We start from the raw sequence: 16,596 nt of genomic DNA, 5'->3' as shown, positions 1-16,596 counted from the left end.
CGGTATAGGTTTGTGTGACCTTGCTTCTAGAATTGGTTAGGTGAGCTCTAGCTAGCCCGGCACCTTTGTTGCTTAATTAGTATCTTTGAAAGGTGCTAAAGAACATAGATAGAGGGGTGTAGTCTTGGCTAGACCGATCGTCTTAATTCCGCACTTGTTTCGGTTAGCCGACATGTTTAATTTTAGAAAAGGATATTCACCCTCCCTCTAGTCCGCCATCTCGACCCTTCAGAGGGATTAACCGAACAAGGCCTTATAGTGAAATTACCCACCTGGTGATGGGGAACGGGTCCCATTGCCATCGTCCCTAGCTGGGGGAAGCTAGCTTGAAGACCTTTGGATTGATAAGGGGTTGAGGGTGACACAGATCCGGCAAATGACGGTCTCGACGAAGGGGCGATCGGAGTTGTCCTGGTGCGGTGAAGAGGACGACAACGGGAGATGGCGGGAGAGTAAGGGAGCTCGGGAGGATAGCTGCAAAAGGGGTAGTGAGGAGTAATAAGGCGTCATTTTATGGGCCGGAGAGGACTGGGAACGGCCATGGAGGGATCGCCGGCGATGGTCATTCAAGGAGGATTAATTCTGGTGATTCTAAGTCAAATTAAAAGGAGAAATTATGGTGGAAATGAAGAGGTAAGAATGGGGAATTGAAATCCTCAATTAATTTGAGATTTACTCAAGCGGACAGACGAATTGAATTGGCGACATGGCGCCAGGGTTTCGATCGTCGGTGGCGCGGCGCTCGTGTGCGGAGAGGCGAGTGGCTAGACCTCTCAGGAGGGAAAGGACACTTCGACAAAAATGGTGTGGAGAAAGGGGGGAGGATTTATTTTAGATTTTCTTTTATAAACTCTAAAATTGGTTGTTGTTGCTTTGAAAAATATTTAGGGTGATATGAAAATTGAATTAAAAATTTGAGGTACCGATTTTTGGCATGTTGAATTCAATAAAAAAACTCCAAGCCACATTTATTTTTTTCTTATAGTATTATATTGTTTGAGATTTCTTTTAATTATTTCACCTTTTAGAAAGTAATTTTTAATTGTATGAATTTATCACGACGTAAAAAACATGAAATTAAATAATTCATACTAAACATTATTTCACGTGGATTCCACGTGCCCGCTTACTAGTATGTTAAAATAATGGCTAAATTTTTTTGAGGCAAAATGCATAAAACTATAATGTGCGATGACTACAAAACCACAAAAGTAGAATATATTGGAGTAAATATCATAGTTTTAGAGTGTCGAAGAGTAAAATATACGATGATGTAGTACAAGTATTCCATAAGGACTGATTTAGTTAGCTAGGATTGTCACTGGAAGCGGAGTAGTCCACGACGGCCTCGGTCATGGGCTCATGGCGACCCGGTTAGCCGTGCGCGCCTCGATGATCTCGGCTGCGTCGACTTAGGCTCTATTCTCTGGTCTAAAACTTGATTGAAATTGGCTGAAAAATAATATTTTAGTTAAATTGTTGTAAGAGAAAAATATTGTTCCGACTAAAAAAAGAAGTCGAACAAATCGAATATAGCCTAGATGACGTACAGGATCAGCTGCGTCACCGAGAAAATAACGCCCACCCCGTTCGTGATCTAACAACAAAGATCCGGTTCAGAAAATTCATTTATACAGACATATATACTACTCCTATAAGTGGTTCAGAGACTTACAGTGAGGTACAGGTCGAAGCGTACAAGGGCGTATGCAGTCCAACAGACACTGTTCAGCAGCAACGTGATGGACAGGAACAGGGGCATGTACTCCACGCTCTTCGTCTGGATCACCACTTTCTGAAAAGGAAAAAAAAAACACCACACAAACAAAGAGAAAATTACAGTTTTAGCAGCCTAAACAATGCGCTTCGCAAAACTAGCATCCGAAACATTATTTTCGTAAAAATAGCACCCAAAACAATTGCTTCTTGTTTTCTTTACCATTTTACCTTTTCTCCTTCTTTCTCATTATTTCTCCTAAAATCTGGACAAAAGTGCCCATGTGCTAATCAAGACGTTAATTTCACGTAACATCCGCATCTGCTGGGCACTGGGCAGCGCTGGTCGCCGTTGCAGGCCTGGGCGCTGGCTGCCTGCGTGTGACTGCATGTGCCTGGACACATACACTAGATGGCCACATACACATATAATAGAATAAACAAATTTGTGCGTATCACACGTTCTTAATTTGAGAATAAATGAGTTCATCTCACAGATAAGGAAAAACGAGTCTATCTCACAGATGAAGGGAAAACGAGGTCATCTCACACTAGACTAAAGGAGTTTATCTCACAGACCCATAAATTAAACCTAAATGAGTTCATTTCATATCAAATAAAAGTGACCACATCTTGCGAAATATCATTCATCCAATATGTAGCTTTCTCTTTGGAGTCATCTTCTTTGGTGCAAGTGCAGTAGGTATCCTCATAGGAGTAGTGGCGGAGGTCTGTGAAGAACTGTCGTCTCCCAGTAAAAAAGCAAGACGGCTACACAAATGTGTGTAATGACAATTAGACAAATCTTTTTATTTGTTTAGAGTAAAATGACGTAGGTTAAATGTGTTACTGTTTCATATCTTCTCGTTATCCTTCCTGGACTATCCCGTAGTATTTGTTCTCTTGTTGGCCTTTGTGGGGTGCTAAGCCTATCTGGATTCTCTTTTGTAACATTCTTTCTAGGCTGCTGTCTCTTTCTACAAGTTCAAAAAATAATATTTGTAATGACATGGTGATTCAAGGGTTGCAACAAAAAAATAGGACTTGCCTCTTTTTCTTTGTCCCGTTGAGTGGACACTTGGAACTAGCTTGCCTGTGACCCTTTTCACCGCATTTCTTGCAAGTCATTGGGCCTCTAATCATTTTCTTCCCTTTAGCATTAGTTGGCGCAGTATCATTATTTGGAGCAGTAGCATTGTCACCTTCTACATCTTTAGCACCTTTCTTCTTATGGCCACCTTCAAGACACCCTTTCAACCTGAGTTTTCTTCGTCTTCCCATGTTTCCTTTAGCAAGAGGAGCACCAACAACAAATAGCAAGTCCACTTGAGGCCATTGTGTTTTGTCTGTCATTGGCTCAATCTCTCTACCATAAGCAACCTTGAATCTATCCACCGAGTAATACTCGTGCACAGATTGTTCAAGGTCAACTCCCCGCTGTGTGGTTATAAAGGCCAATGCATGTTGACATGGCTTACCAGTGTGTTGCCATTCAAGACAAGTACAAGTTCGTTGATTTAACTTCACAATATGCCTTTCAACTTTCTTGCTATTGTCCCAGACCTCTGCACTCCAATTAGCAGATGCATGTATTTTCAAGTGTCCCAGCCCTCTAGTATTTGCCTTTAGCTGAACCATAATACTTGGAAGTATCCTGCCAGCTGGTAGTCTATCTCCAATATTTCTTCTCTTGTTCCACAATTTCATGATCATCTCTCCGACCTGCAAATTACACAATTAATATCGAACATATACATTTGAAAAAACACATGTAGGGAAAATATAGGTAGCTATATTCACCTTATCTGCAAGTTCAGCAACAGGTAAGTCCTTGATGTCTCTTATCCAATTATTAAAAACCTCTGCTATATTATTAGTGATGTAGTCACACTTAATTTCTGGATTAAAGGCACACCTATACCACAACAGCTTATGGTAGTCTTTTAACCATTTCAACACTTCTTCAGATTCATTAAGAATTGCTGCCATGTGATCATAGAATATTTCTTCCCTATAAGCCCTTGCCGCGGGATACATCTTGCCAAACCCTCTGAACCTTTTCTGAAAATTTTTCATAATATGAAGAAAGCATTCTCTTTGCTCTGCATTAGGAAACACATTCTTTACTACATTCTCTAAGCCCTTACATGCATCCGTGCACACATCAAGGAGTGGAGGATCACCTATTGCCTTCTTAAGTTGATTCATAAACCAAGTCCAGTTGTCTTCTGTTTCAAAAGCTATGAACCCATATGCAAGTGGGTACATCCAATTGTGACCATCAACTGCTATAGCCGAGGCTAAATGACCATTCCATCTTCCATTAAGTGCTGTAGAATCTATGCTCAAGTAAGGCCTACATCCTTTCAAGAAACCATTAATGCATGGTTTAAGAGCACAGAAAAAAAGATGGAAATATACATTACCATCCGCTTCAATTACATCAATCTCCACTACACTTCCAGGTGACCTCTTCAGTACCTCGGCCTTCCATCTGAAGAGTAGCTCAAAACTCTCTTCCCATTTGCCATAAACCTCAACCAGAGCTATTTCTCTACCCCTCCATACCTTGTCATATGAAATTGTAACAGAGTGATCTTTTTGCAACTTATCTTGCAATTCTTTAGCACCCATATTGGGAGAATCCCTAAGGATACTCACAGCCTTGCTAGCTACCCATTTCTGAGAAGCTACAGTAGTTTTCATCCTCATGGAAGAAACACATGTATGGCGATCAGTTAAAGTTGTGACCTGCAAATTACACAAGTAATAAGAAACAAATAAATTTACGAAAATCACACTAATTTTTAGGAATATAGCTACCTATATTTACCTCAACAATGCTTTGGCCTTTATGTTTGCTAGCATTTATTTCCCAAGGGCAATCATCACTAGACTTGCAGAAACCTCTAAATCTCTCCTTATCAGAGTGCGTTGTCCCTAATTGAAACTCCTCATTGATTGCAAATTGTTGCACTGCCAACCTAAACTCGTCCATTGATGGGTACATCGTACCAAGATCCATTTGTGGGTGGTCCTTATCATATGAAATAACCAACTCAGTGGGTATGTCATCATTATTAGGAATCACAGCATCATCTTCATGACTACCCTCCTCAACCATTACACGATCATGTGATGCAGCTACCTTTCCTCACTCCTCGTCTCTCAAGCCTAAAAACACGTACATCTGATCTTCACTCAAAAGTTCGATTCGTCCTTCCTCATCATGTGTTTCTATGATCTGCAAGCTATCCCAATCAACTGGTGGCATAGTTTCCACAAATTCTAAATCGGACCTGACAAATCATATTAACTTCATCAAACTGCACTTTAGACAGGAATTGGGAGAATAGGAGTACAGTCGTTCATCGCATACCTATGTACAGCAGGCAGTGGGGTCGGCCTCGGCGCGCCGTGCGACAAGGCCGGAGTCGCGGCAACGGGCAGCAGGGCTCTTACCATAGCGATCAAGTCCCCCTCAGCAATAGGGTGTGCTGCGGCATCAGGCGGAGGCAGCACGTCAGACCGCGGAGGCACGTCGGACGGCGGCGGCGCGTTGGCCGGTGGGGTCATCTCGAGCGGCGGCGGCACGTCGTCCATGGAGAGCCAGCTAGGGCTCGCGTGCGGAAAGAGACGGCGGCGGAACGTGTGATACGCATAAATTTGTTTATTCTATTATGTGGGTATGTGGCCATCTAGTGTATGTGTCCATGCACAAGGCCTGCAGCGGCGACCAGCGCTGCCCAGTGCCCAGCAGATGCGGATGTTACGTGAAATTAACGTCTTGATTAGCACATGGGCACTTTTGTCCATATTTTAGGAGAAATAATGAGAAAGAAGGAGAAAAGGTAAAATGGTAAAGAAAACAAGAAGCAATTGTTTTGGGTGCTATTTTTACGAAAATAATGTTTCGGATGCTAGTTTTGCGAAGCGCATTGTTTAGGCTGCTAAAACTGCAATTTTCTCCACAAACAAATACTATGTCTTACTACACAAGTTGCCACAAAAGTAAAGTTCCAATCTTAATTAACATGGCTAAACCAGAGGCGGAGCCAAGAAGTTGATTTTTTGAATGTTAAGAGGCTAAGTGTTGAATTTTCAAATTTTATTTGAATTTTAAAAAATTTAGTAAAAAAATCACGTTCATAGGGGGCAATGGGCCCTGCCCGCCCCCGTGTCTCCACCCCTGGGCTGAACAAGATCAACAAATTCCCATGCATCGGCCCGTAAGTAAAGTTTACAGCTTACCATGACGGTAAGTGGGGATGCCTACATGACCGTGCCAAAGAGGACGATGATGATCCCAATGATCATGGCGTGGATTTTATGGGTGTGGGCGAGGGAGAGGACGAGCGCGGCGAGTACACCGACGAAGGCAACAATGGCGACGAGGAGGAGGATGAGGCGGCGGCGGACGTTGCTAACAGAGAAGGCGACGAAGAGGGCGATGTAGGCGAGCTGGGTGGCGATGCCGGTGGCGCTGATGATGATGATGGGCATGCCGTGCGGTTGCACGGCGGGGATGCCGTACAGCATCCACAGCATGCAGTTGAGCAGCGTGGCGTCGTACGGCGCCGCCGAGTACTGCTCCACCGACCCATTCTTCCAGATGCGGTAGAACGAGAGCACGTCATGTACACAGGTCGAAGCTAGTGAAATGAATTGAATTCTATATGAAATTTTGATTCGTACACTGGGGAGACGTGATGCACGAGGCCGATTACATAGCCGGAGTCAGCTGCAAATAAGTCCTGCTCGTCAGCTGCAGCACGGGAAGCTTCCTGTGTCGATGCCGTTTTGTGCGTGCTAATATCCACAAGACAATTAAGATAAATTATTTTCTCCAGACAAGAAAAAATAATTAATTTCTATATAAATCAAATCAACACAACCAGGAAGCACTCCTACACTGGAGGGAAAATTTTATTTCTAACCAGGAAATCACGATGCACGAAAAGAAACAGTAGAAAAAGAAAACCAGTAGAGACCTCATGGATGGAAGCCGGCGACAATAGCCAACTTAATCACTTTGAGTTTTCTTGTTGATTAGGGCACCTCCAAAACCGAACCATTGGAGGAGTATGATTCGATTTGCACATTGGAGCAGTCGAACCATAGGGGATCTTTCTTCGGTTCAGAGATTGGAGACGGTTCGAACCATATTGAATAGAAAAATGAAAGAGTGACTGGTAGCCATGCATGGAGGTCTGAAGCCGGTACTTTGCTCTGCCAACAGACGAGAGAAAGCTGACGCCTTTTCATTTTTCTAGTCTAAAACGGACGACCACCAACCGAATCAAACACTACAGTCTACAGGTATCGAACCATTATGTGTACTTTTCAGCTTTTTTTAGATAGAATAAGATTTTTTTCTTACATCAAATCAACTGAAACAATATTTTAATTTATTTTTTAACGAAGCGAACGGGCCCATATCTCACTCTGACAATTTTGTCAATAGATAAATAGCAAAAGTCATAATATTTTTGTGGTCTTTGCCGAGTGGCGAAGATGGAATGGAAGGATCATTTAGGGTATTGTTCGGTTTTCTTATATCAAATAAATACATAACAAAATCTTCTCGCGAGGGATTTGAAATCTTTGTGAGGATGCAAAAATTAAGGGACAACATTTAGTATCGCAAATCTAACTCTATCTCTAGAAATGTTTCATGAGCTCTAAATATTTTATTTAGATTTTTCGTACCCCAATCTATCCCTAGCATTTATTGTTTCTGTTTTGTTATATTAAATAAATATATATCAACATCTTTTGGCGAAGGATTCCAAATCTTTTTGTGAGGATGCAAAAATTAAGGGGTGGCATTTAGTATCTCAAATCCAAGCCCTACCTCTACAAATGTTTTCATGACCTCTAAATATTTTAGTTAGATTTTTCATATCCCAATCTATCTCTAGCATTTATTGTTCCATTTTCTTATTTTACATAAATATGTATGGAAATCTTCTTGCCAAGGATTCCAAATCTTTTTGTGAGGATGCAAAAATTAAGGGGCGGCATTTAGTATCTCAAATCTAATCTCTATCTTTGGAAATGTTTTCACGTAATCTAAAATTTTTATTTGTATTTTTTGTATCGCAGTCTATCTCTAGAATTTATTTTCATACTTTTTTAAAATCTTAGAGATATTTTTTGTGGTTTCAAAATTTTATCAAGTATCGATCGGATTTTCTTAGCTAAAAAAAAGACGAAACCATTCCAACCCAAGGCCGAGAGGTAATTTGGCCGGTTTCGAGAGCTCAGAAGTAAGATATATGGTTTTGTAGCTTGAGAAGAAAAATCCAACGATGACGCTAGTTCAAAAGACTTTTTTTTTTGAGAATTCAATAGACTTTCTTCGACAGACTAATAATAATAATACAAGGTGGGTTCAGGTAGTTTGGTCCAGTACGTTTTCTGTTGGCCCAGGAAAAGTGTCCGGGGAAGAAGAAACGGGGTGTTCGAAACAATAAAAAAAAACACATGCCGGTATCAGCGAAATGGCGGAAGCCGTTACAGCGTACTCAGGCCAGGCCAGGCCGAGCAGGAAAACCGGTGTGCGTTGCCCAGCAGATGTCACTCCCAGTCCCAGCCCACAGAGGAACGATCCACATCATCCCATGCCACATGACACCTGGCTGGGCTGGGCTGGGCTGGGCTGGGCTGGTAGAGAGGTCGATTTACTCCGTGTCACGTAAAAAATTACCGCGGAGGCGGGAGGTAACCAAGCATATGCCGTGCGGATCCGGCCGGCCGCCCTTGTCTTGTTTACCACGTTGCACTGCCCTGCACCACTACACCATATAGATATTCCTACTTTTTCCACACATATTTGGTTGAATTTAACATTGATGGACTCATCGAAAATGGTAATTACACTCTTTCGGGACGGATCGGAGGGTAGGGTGTAATTAAAAAATTATTTCCAGAAATCTGAGTTCAGCTGCATATTAGTTGATCAATATGGCCCGTCTATATCATATTTAAAAGAAAAAGAATAATCCCTGCATATTGGCTGTACCTAAATGACTACTATATATTATATCAATCATCATCTACACATATGCATTTACTGAGCATTACTATGAAGTTTCCTTCTACTCTTCTAGCTTAGCTATACCTATACGTATACGTCCTTTTAATTACCTACTGCTCATTCTGTCCTTAAATGTTTGTCGTCACAATGTGCGTGTCGATAACTTTGACTCAATTTATATAAAATATGTGCAACATTTCTATCTTCAAATAAAATTTTAAAAAAACTAAATATTAATTATGTATCAAAAATATTAATATTTTTAATATATATTAAGTTAAAATTATTTCTTGAAAGACGAAAACGATAAACATTTTGGCATGGAGTGAGTAGACAATTGACGACGACCTTGTCTGACAAGTCGCACAATGCAATACGATGCCGATGCTCCGACGGAACATACACGTACGTGGACAACGAAGAAGGAGACCCGCGACCCGGCCAGCCATAGAGCTAGATAGCTAAAGCGAGGTGGACGACACTGTCCAAATCACACCTGGAACTGGATATACAAGATTTCTAAGATTTGCATTGTGCGCGTGGCGGCCGGTGTACATACGTACCTTTGCTTGGCGGCTAAGGATTCAATAGGCATCCATGGCACATACTGAGTTATTGACACATCCTTCTCAAGGATAAAACAACATCATGCTAGCTATATATTAATTATCTTCTACTCCCTCCGTCCTAAAATAGTTGTCGCTATGATTTTCGTGCCAGCCAATCTTTCTCAATTTTAACTAAATTTGTCGAAAATATTAGCAACATTTATATCTTTAAATAAGTTTATTACGAAAATAGGTTTAACGACGATTTATCTAATGATACTAATTATGTATTATAAATATTAATATTTTCTTGTATATATATTTGGTTAAAGTAAAAAACGTTTAGCCTCTCAGAAAGCGAGAACGACGTCTGTTTTGGGGCGGAGGGAGTATATTGAACCCATAAAAATTTTTTAAGGCACCCGCAATGAATGACTCATAAGCTAGCTTTAAGTTTTTTTTTATATTTTAATGGAAGAGAGAGAAAAGCTAGCTCTTGATCAAGAGCTAGTCTCATACACACAAACTAAGACCACTTTATTTCAGTTACGAAAGAAGAGTTAACAAAAGCTAGCAGCTAGGCTTTCAATTTCAAAGCGCACTATACGTAATAACATATTGTATTATGGCCTTGTTTAGTTCCTCCTCCTAAAGTTTAGTCCCTATCCCATTGAATGTTTGGACACATTTATATAGTATTAAATATAGGCTAAAAAATAACTAATTACACAGATTGCGACTAATTTACGAGACGAAATTTTTAAGCCTAATTAGGCCATGATTTGACAACGTGGTGCTACAGTAAAACTACGGTAAACATGTGCTAATGACGGATTAATTAGGCTTAATAAATTCGTCTCGCGGAGTACTGATGACTTCTGTAATTTATTTTATTATTACTGTCCGAACACTCACGTGTGACACCCCAATATGACACCCTAAACTTTAATCCCTAGATTTAAACACCAGCTATATACGGTGGCAAAACCTAAAGAACTAAAGATGATGGGCTGTTTATCTTTCCACAGAATTTAATTTTTATATGCCTTGACCTTCCGGTATGCCTGCCGCCACTGCCGGCCAGAAGTGACGATGACGCTGCTGCGTATTCCTACGTGGTGTTGAATAATGCAGGCTTTCACGCACATGCCAGTTATCGCTGGTCAGTTCAGTTCGTGCTTATCGTCTAACCTGCAGGAATCAGAAGCCTATCCTTTTACGGCAGTCACTAGCTAGTCAAGTCACGTAATGGACGTATCATCGGTCAAGCAATAACGCTTAATAAAATGCGAGTGGAGCAGTTAACCTGGATTTATCTATCAATTATCATGGGTATTGTCGGCCGTAATCCTTTTCGTTTCTTTACTACTACATACCCTTTTTTTTATTTGGAGATTTTATTTGATTTGCGCCTTGTTTAGATGCCACCAAAATTCCAAGTTTTTTCACTCTCTCTCCATTACATCAATTTTTAGCCGCTTACATGGAGTATTAAATGTAGGTAAAAAAAATAACTAATTACACAGTTTAGTTGGAAATCACGAGATGAATCTTTTAAGCCTAGTTGGTCCATAATTAGACAATATTTATCAAATAAGACGAAGGTGGTACTATTCGTCGAGTTAAAATTTTTTCAGCATCTAAACGAGGCCTTGGTTTTGGTGTGGGCTGAGCCGCCGCTAGAAGAACAGTTAGACGTACAACTGCATGGCCACAGGCTTGCGTGTAGTCATACATCACAAACAACCTGCAGACTAGTGGAACACAATCATTCGGTTTCTTTATATATATCAGTTAGAATATAATGTACTCCATCAAGTGACATTCTTGACTTTCCAATTCCATAACATGTCGAATTGACAATTTAAATAATATATCATATACACCGAAAATGACTTACTTGGAATTCCTTTTAAGTGTAAGTATATGTATATTCAATATTCTATTGTTGCGGATAAAGATGGCAACGGGGACCCGATCCCCGATTCCCCGCGGGGAATTCTCCTATTAGGGGACGGGGATGGAGTCAAATATGCCCCCACGGGAATCTAAACGGGGAGAAAACGTCCCCCGTCGGGTTTGGCGGGGACGGGTCTGGGGGAGCATTCCCCGTCCCCGATACCCGCATCCCCGCCCCGTTTATATACAGGCTTTGCTCTCTTTCCTGATGGCCCAACCAGCCCACGAAGGCCCAATGTCTTCTGAGTATATATAACATCAATAACCCTAGTTCTACACCTTTGTGATGATTAATATCCTGCTTCTTGCTATTTAGCTATTTTTGGATTGTGATTCGTGGTGTACTCTAATATTGTGTCGATGAACTCATGTGAATGATGATGAATTAACCTGAATGGTGATGAACAAATGCGGGGACGGGGATCCCCGACGGGGATTTTTCCCCTCGCGGGGGCGGGGATGGGGGAGAAATCGTCCCCGTGAGCTTTGGCGGGGACGGGGACGGGGATTTTTTCTCCCCGCGGGGACGGGGATGGGGAGGCAACCTCCGACGGGGAATTCCCCGTTGCCATCTTTAGTTGCGGAGATTGCCACAGAGACCAGCAACATGTAATTGCCTGTCAACCTCTACTTTAATTGCCATCAGGCACAGCAGCCTAGCCAAGCTAGTTCAATTTTCTACTCTTGAAGCTGCTGATAGGAAAGAGACGAAGCAATGCAATATGGCGGGCAGACCAGGGGATTCTGCAGGATTTTGGAAAAATATTGAAAAGAGAGGCGATGAACCGAACTTGTGGCTAAGGGCAGCTGCAGACTAGACCGTCCAATGTGTGCAGCTTGAGCTGATGACGATGTGCGTGCTCTCCTCACTTATAGCTTTTGAGGTGGAGCTGGAGGCTGGAGCATGGACGAAGCTATCACAACCTTTTCCGTTGAGTGCAACAGAACTGCGTCTGCGTCCACTGGGAGCTATAGCGTGCGTGCCCTGTGAAGCTACCATGTCAATGCCATGCCACACCAGTTGCGTTTCAGTCAAAAGGAGCAGGCAGCCCATACAGATACAGGCAGGCCTGCCATACCACCTGTCAATCTTACATAGGCTCACAAGTCACAGTGTAGTCCAGTCTCTACACCGCACCGCGCGCCACCAAGAAGAACTGGCGAGCGCCAAACCGACCTAGCTACTGCAGACGACAGATATATATACAGCAACTTGTCATTCGTTTCATGCTAGTTTCTTCATTGCTCTCATCTGAACGATCCACCGGCGACGGCGACGTCGACGTCGACTGGCCTCTCGATCGAGCATGCGTATCATATCATCATCGGCCAGTTCCGAATTTTTTACTATTTGACTTTTTTTTAAAGTTTCTTACAAATAGACCCCTGGCGGAAAGAATTCAGAAAATGGACCCTTGGCTCGGCGTCAGAGTGACTGGCGCCGAGCTCGATGCCACCGTCACTGGCGCCGAGCTCCTGGGCACGGGGCATTGGCCTGCCAGGGGCCTCGGCGCCGGCGCCGAGCTCGGCGCCAGTCACTCTGGCGCCGAGGCCCCTGCATTTAACCTCAGCTCAGCCTTCTTCCCCGAGCGTTCTTCCTCTTATTTCTTCTTCCTCTCGGGTTTTTCTCTCCCCACTTCACCCTACCTCACGAATCGACATATTGGACCTTGAAAACCTTGATTTGATCCGTAGATCTTCGAGAGCAAGGTATACTCGCTCACCTCCTTGTTTTTTCCGCATCGATTCGGTACATATTAGTCGGATTTTTGAACCTAAGAATCGTCATCACTTAGGGTTTCATTGTATCCCTCAATATATGTATTATACAACCGTAGGTTGATTCCAAGGCATGAAAAAAGCTAGCAAACCAAGCCGCATGTAGTTATGTTATGGGTTCATTGTTGTGGATAAAATGAGGAACCCTAGGTTTAGGGTATAATGTTAACTGCTTTTGGTTCTTAGAACGAAATTAGTTGTATTGTAGTTATGGTTCTCATTGATATTTTTTGTGATGTTTTTATTTATGTTTGTTAAATTACATCCATTTTGTTAGATGCAAGAAATATTTCGGGAGGAGTTTTGACGAAAACGGGGTCGTCCTCGAGAATTATATCCCGACGCGTCTAGCAAAGATGCCCCCGTCCCTCCTGACCTTCCCGTCCCTAACTGTGACTGTGTTTTGCAGACCCATGTTTTTCAATCGAAACATCCGGACACAGTCGCCCGTTGCTTCTACACATGTAGTCGGTTTAATGTAAGAAATTGTTTGTACTATCCTTTTTCTTTATTTGTTTTAGTATGGTACTAATATTTTATTGGAATCTCGTTGTGTAGGACCATGAGAGGTGCTTTTTCTTTCAGTGGATCGATGGTGCAGACAAGTTTGATCCTAGGTACCTCTTTTTCGACGATTGATTTAGAGGGAGGCATCCACGTGAGCACTTCAAGCGGTGGGTTCCACTCCCCCTAACCCTTCGGCAATGACGGCTAAGGAGAAGCACCTAGCCACAGTTAGACGACTCGAGGAACCTCCTCTGTGCGATTGCGAAGATCGAGCTGTGATAAACCCTGAGAATACGTTGGAGTTTGTGTGTCCAAACAAGCATGAAGTAAGTACAAAGTGTATGTGTTAAAATCTTGAGCTATATGTGTTTATGTACTAATGTCTCATTATTTAGGTGTATTCAATGGCGAAGTGTCGTTTCAAGGAGTGGTTGTATGGTCCTAAGAACCAATGGCCGGAAGAACCACGGAGGGTTAAGGAAAAGAAGAAAGAACGGGTAATCTATAAAGCACCTCCTGTCATGTGCGAATGTGATGTAAAATCCAACTATGGCCTAGTCCATTCGGAGCTTGGAATAGGCCATTATTGCGGCCATATGATTGAGTATGATGAGGTTCGTTATTTTTCTGGTAAACATGAAATCGTATTTTATTTGTTTTGCTAAGACATATATGATACTCCCTCCGTTCCTTAATATAAGCCATATAGTTTTTAGCACCAATATTAACGCACGGCTTGGGGAAGGATGTGAGACCGAGGAAAAAAGGAAAATTAGACCATCTTCTCTCTCTCAATCAGATTGCTTCCTAAATCTAAGGGATTGGTTGGGACATGTGCTATGTATGGTGGGAAGGTTTTCAAACTAATCGGCGTGGGAGCTGATACGTACCTATATTTTAGAATTTTCTTTAGAAATCTATATGGCTTATATTAAGGAACGGAGGGAGTATAATATTTCTTTTGAACAGAGCACTAGGAAATGTAGTTGGAAATGTTATGATGGTCAAGCTAAGTTCTTGGATGAACTGAAGAAGAGGCAACTAATTGCACGGAAGAGGGGATATGGACCTGACTACGTCAACCTATTCGTTAAACATCACAAAGAAAAGATACGTGAGTTTGCTAGACAGCGCGGTATTTGTAACCCGATCGATGTTGTCTTAACAAATAGGGATTGGAGAGGCAGATGGCGTTAGAGGAGGAGAGGGCAAGGAATGAGGCAAGGGATGAGACAAGGGTACAGATGCAGGTCTTGAATGAGCATGTTGCTACATTATGTGCCAGTAAGTGCTTAAAAACCTTTTTTTCGTTGCTTGGTTTTAAATGTAATATAATCGCGTTGCTAACTGATTACATTTTATACATGAAGGAATTGGTTGCAGCAGGGAACATGCTGTAGAGGTGGCTCGTGCAAGGTATGAGGAGAAGAAGTTAGATGGCCATAGATCACGAGCTGGTCGCACCGTTTAATCACCGATTGTGTTGTGTGATGACGGAAACGAGGATGAGGACGACATAGGCAGACTGAGTGAGCTCATTGCTCTAGCAGAGGCGGGCATATAGGCGCAGGAGGTTGAGGACAACACTGGCAGACTGAGCGAGCTCATAGCTCTAGCAGAGGCGGGCATTCAGGCGCAGGAGGCTGACGACGACACTAGTAGACTGAGCGAGCTCATCGATCTAGCAGAGGCAGCATTATAGAAATCAACACACGAAACACATTAAATGGTATGTGGATACATGGACCGAACCTGGATACAGAGTTTTCTTTGACTAAACCTAACATGCCTTAGGTAATTAAACCATGCCTTAGGTAATTAAACCTAACATGCCTTAGGTAATTAAACTTGGGTACATGTGAAAAAGATAAAGTCATCCTAGTAGTGTGACCACATAGCAAATTGTGTTGCATCTTCTCCATAGTAGCCTCCTGTTGTTGTTGGTGGTGGTGGCGAGGGTGACAGGGGAGGCCCCTTCTTCTTGTGGTTAGGACAGGTGCAATATGGATCATTGCAGAGTGCCTCCTGTGAATCGGCACCACTGTTGTTGTCGTCCTGTTCGTCGTCCTTGTAACCACTGCTAACTTCCCTTTCTAGATCGAAGATACGGTCCTGTAGGTAGTAGATGTACTCCGTATGTGGATAAATAGGTCGAGGATCGACCCACCTACTGAACCAACAGTTTTCTTCAGCCAAGAAAGACTACAATAAGTATGTCATGTAAGTGATATACAAGACAAACATATTGAAGAAACAAATAGTAATAGCAATTATCCATGCTCGCGGGCATTTGAAGAAACGACGACCTCCATCTATTCCCTCGGTGAACATCTACACTAGGCAGTCCTCACCATGTATGTATTTTGGCCACTTTTCTTTTCTTTCATCGTATCCTCTCAGTGGTGCCTCTTTGGTGAAATCACTTTTGCTCTCAACTGAGAACCTCTCATAAAGAGCTTCCTCAAAGAAATCGGGACCAAGAGGACCCTCCCACCCCCAGGTAGTTTCCTTCCCCTTTCCTCTCCCTTTGGACGACCCTCCAGACATTGGTACTGCAACGAAAGCAAATGCTGAGGAGTGTTCTTCTTCCTTGTTGTTTGTATGAATGAGAGGGAGTGAGTGGTTATTTATAGGTTGAGAGGAGGAATGGAGGCCTCTCAATGTGCTATGTCAGCGATCCGTGTGCCTCTTCACCTCAGCCCTTGGATCAAACAGTCATAAGATGGATGGTGGAGATAGAGTGAAGTTGTGCTTCCTTGCATGTTGTCCGTATATCTGAAAAGTCTATATCAGTGATGTGATAATTTGATGCTGTCCGTGTATCTGAAAAGTCTATGTTTATTATCTGAAAAGCATAGATTCATTCACTGTTGCTTGGTAATCCTAAATTCTTCTACAAAGCGTATGTACAATATTTCCTGGATTATACACGTAATAAATTTATAGTTAATCTGTGTACTACATTTGTGCCTTTATACAAGTGTAGTATGATTAAAGGTTCACGCAAAAATTTCGCAAGATATGGTCTTGTATTAGGAGCATCCACAG

At 42.3% G+C, this 16,596-nt stretch overlaps 1 protein-coding gene and 1 pseudogene across 1 annotated transcript; both read right to left on the bottom strand.

Moving 5' to 3' along the window:
- Positions 1-1,537: 1,537 nt before the first annotated feature.
- LOC136549245 (bidirectional sugar transporter SWEET4-like) lies at positions 1,538-9,312 on the bottom strand (annotated as a pseudogene).
- On the bottom strand, positions 2,364-3,984 carry LOC136552938 (uncharacterized). Its single transcript, XM_066544512.1, has 4 exons — positions 3,517-3,984; positions 2,761-3,438; positions 2,579-2,689; positions 2,364-2,489 (listed from the first exon to the last, which is right to left on the bottom strand). Exons 1-4 carry the CDS (start codon positions 3,982-3,984, stop codon positions 2,364-2,366), a joined length of 1,383 nt encoding a protein of 460 aa, XP_066400609.1.
- Positions 9,313-16,596: the final 7,284 nt, after the last annotated feature.

The sequence above is a fragment of the Miscanthus floridulus genome, chromosome 4, assembly GCF_019320115.1.
Source record: "Miscanthus floridulus cultivar M001 chromosome 4, ASM1932011v1, whole genome shotgun sequence".
Lineage (NCBI taxonomy): Eukaryota > Viridiplantae > Streptophyta > Magnoliopsida > Poales > Poaceae > Miscanthus > Miscanthus floridulus.
The sequence above is the reverse complement of the archived record's forward strand: the minus strand, read 5'-3'. Positions and strand labels throughout refer to the sequence as shown.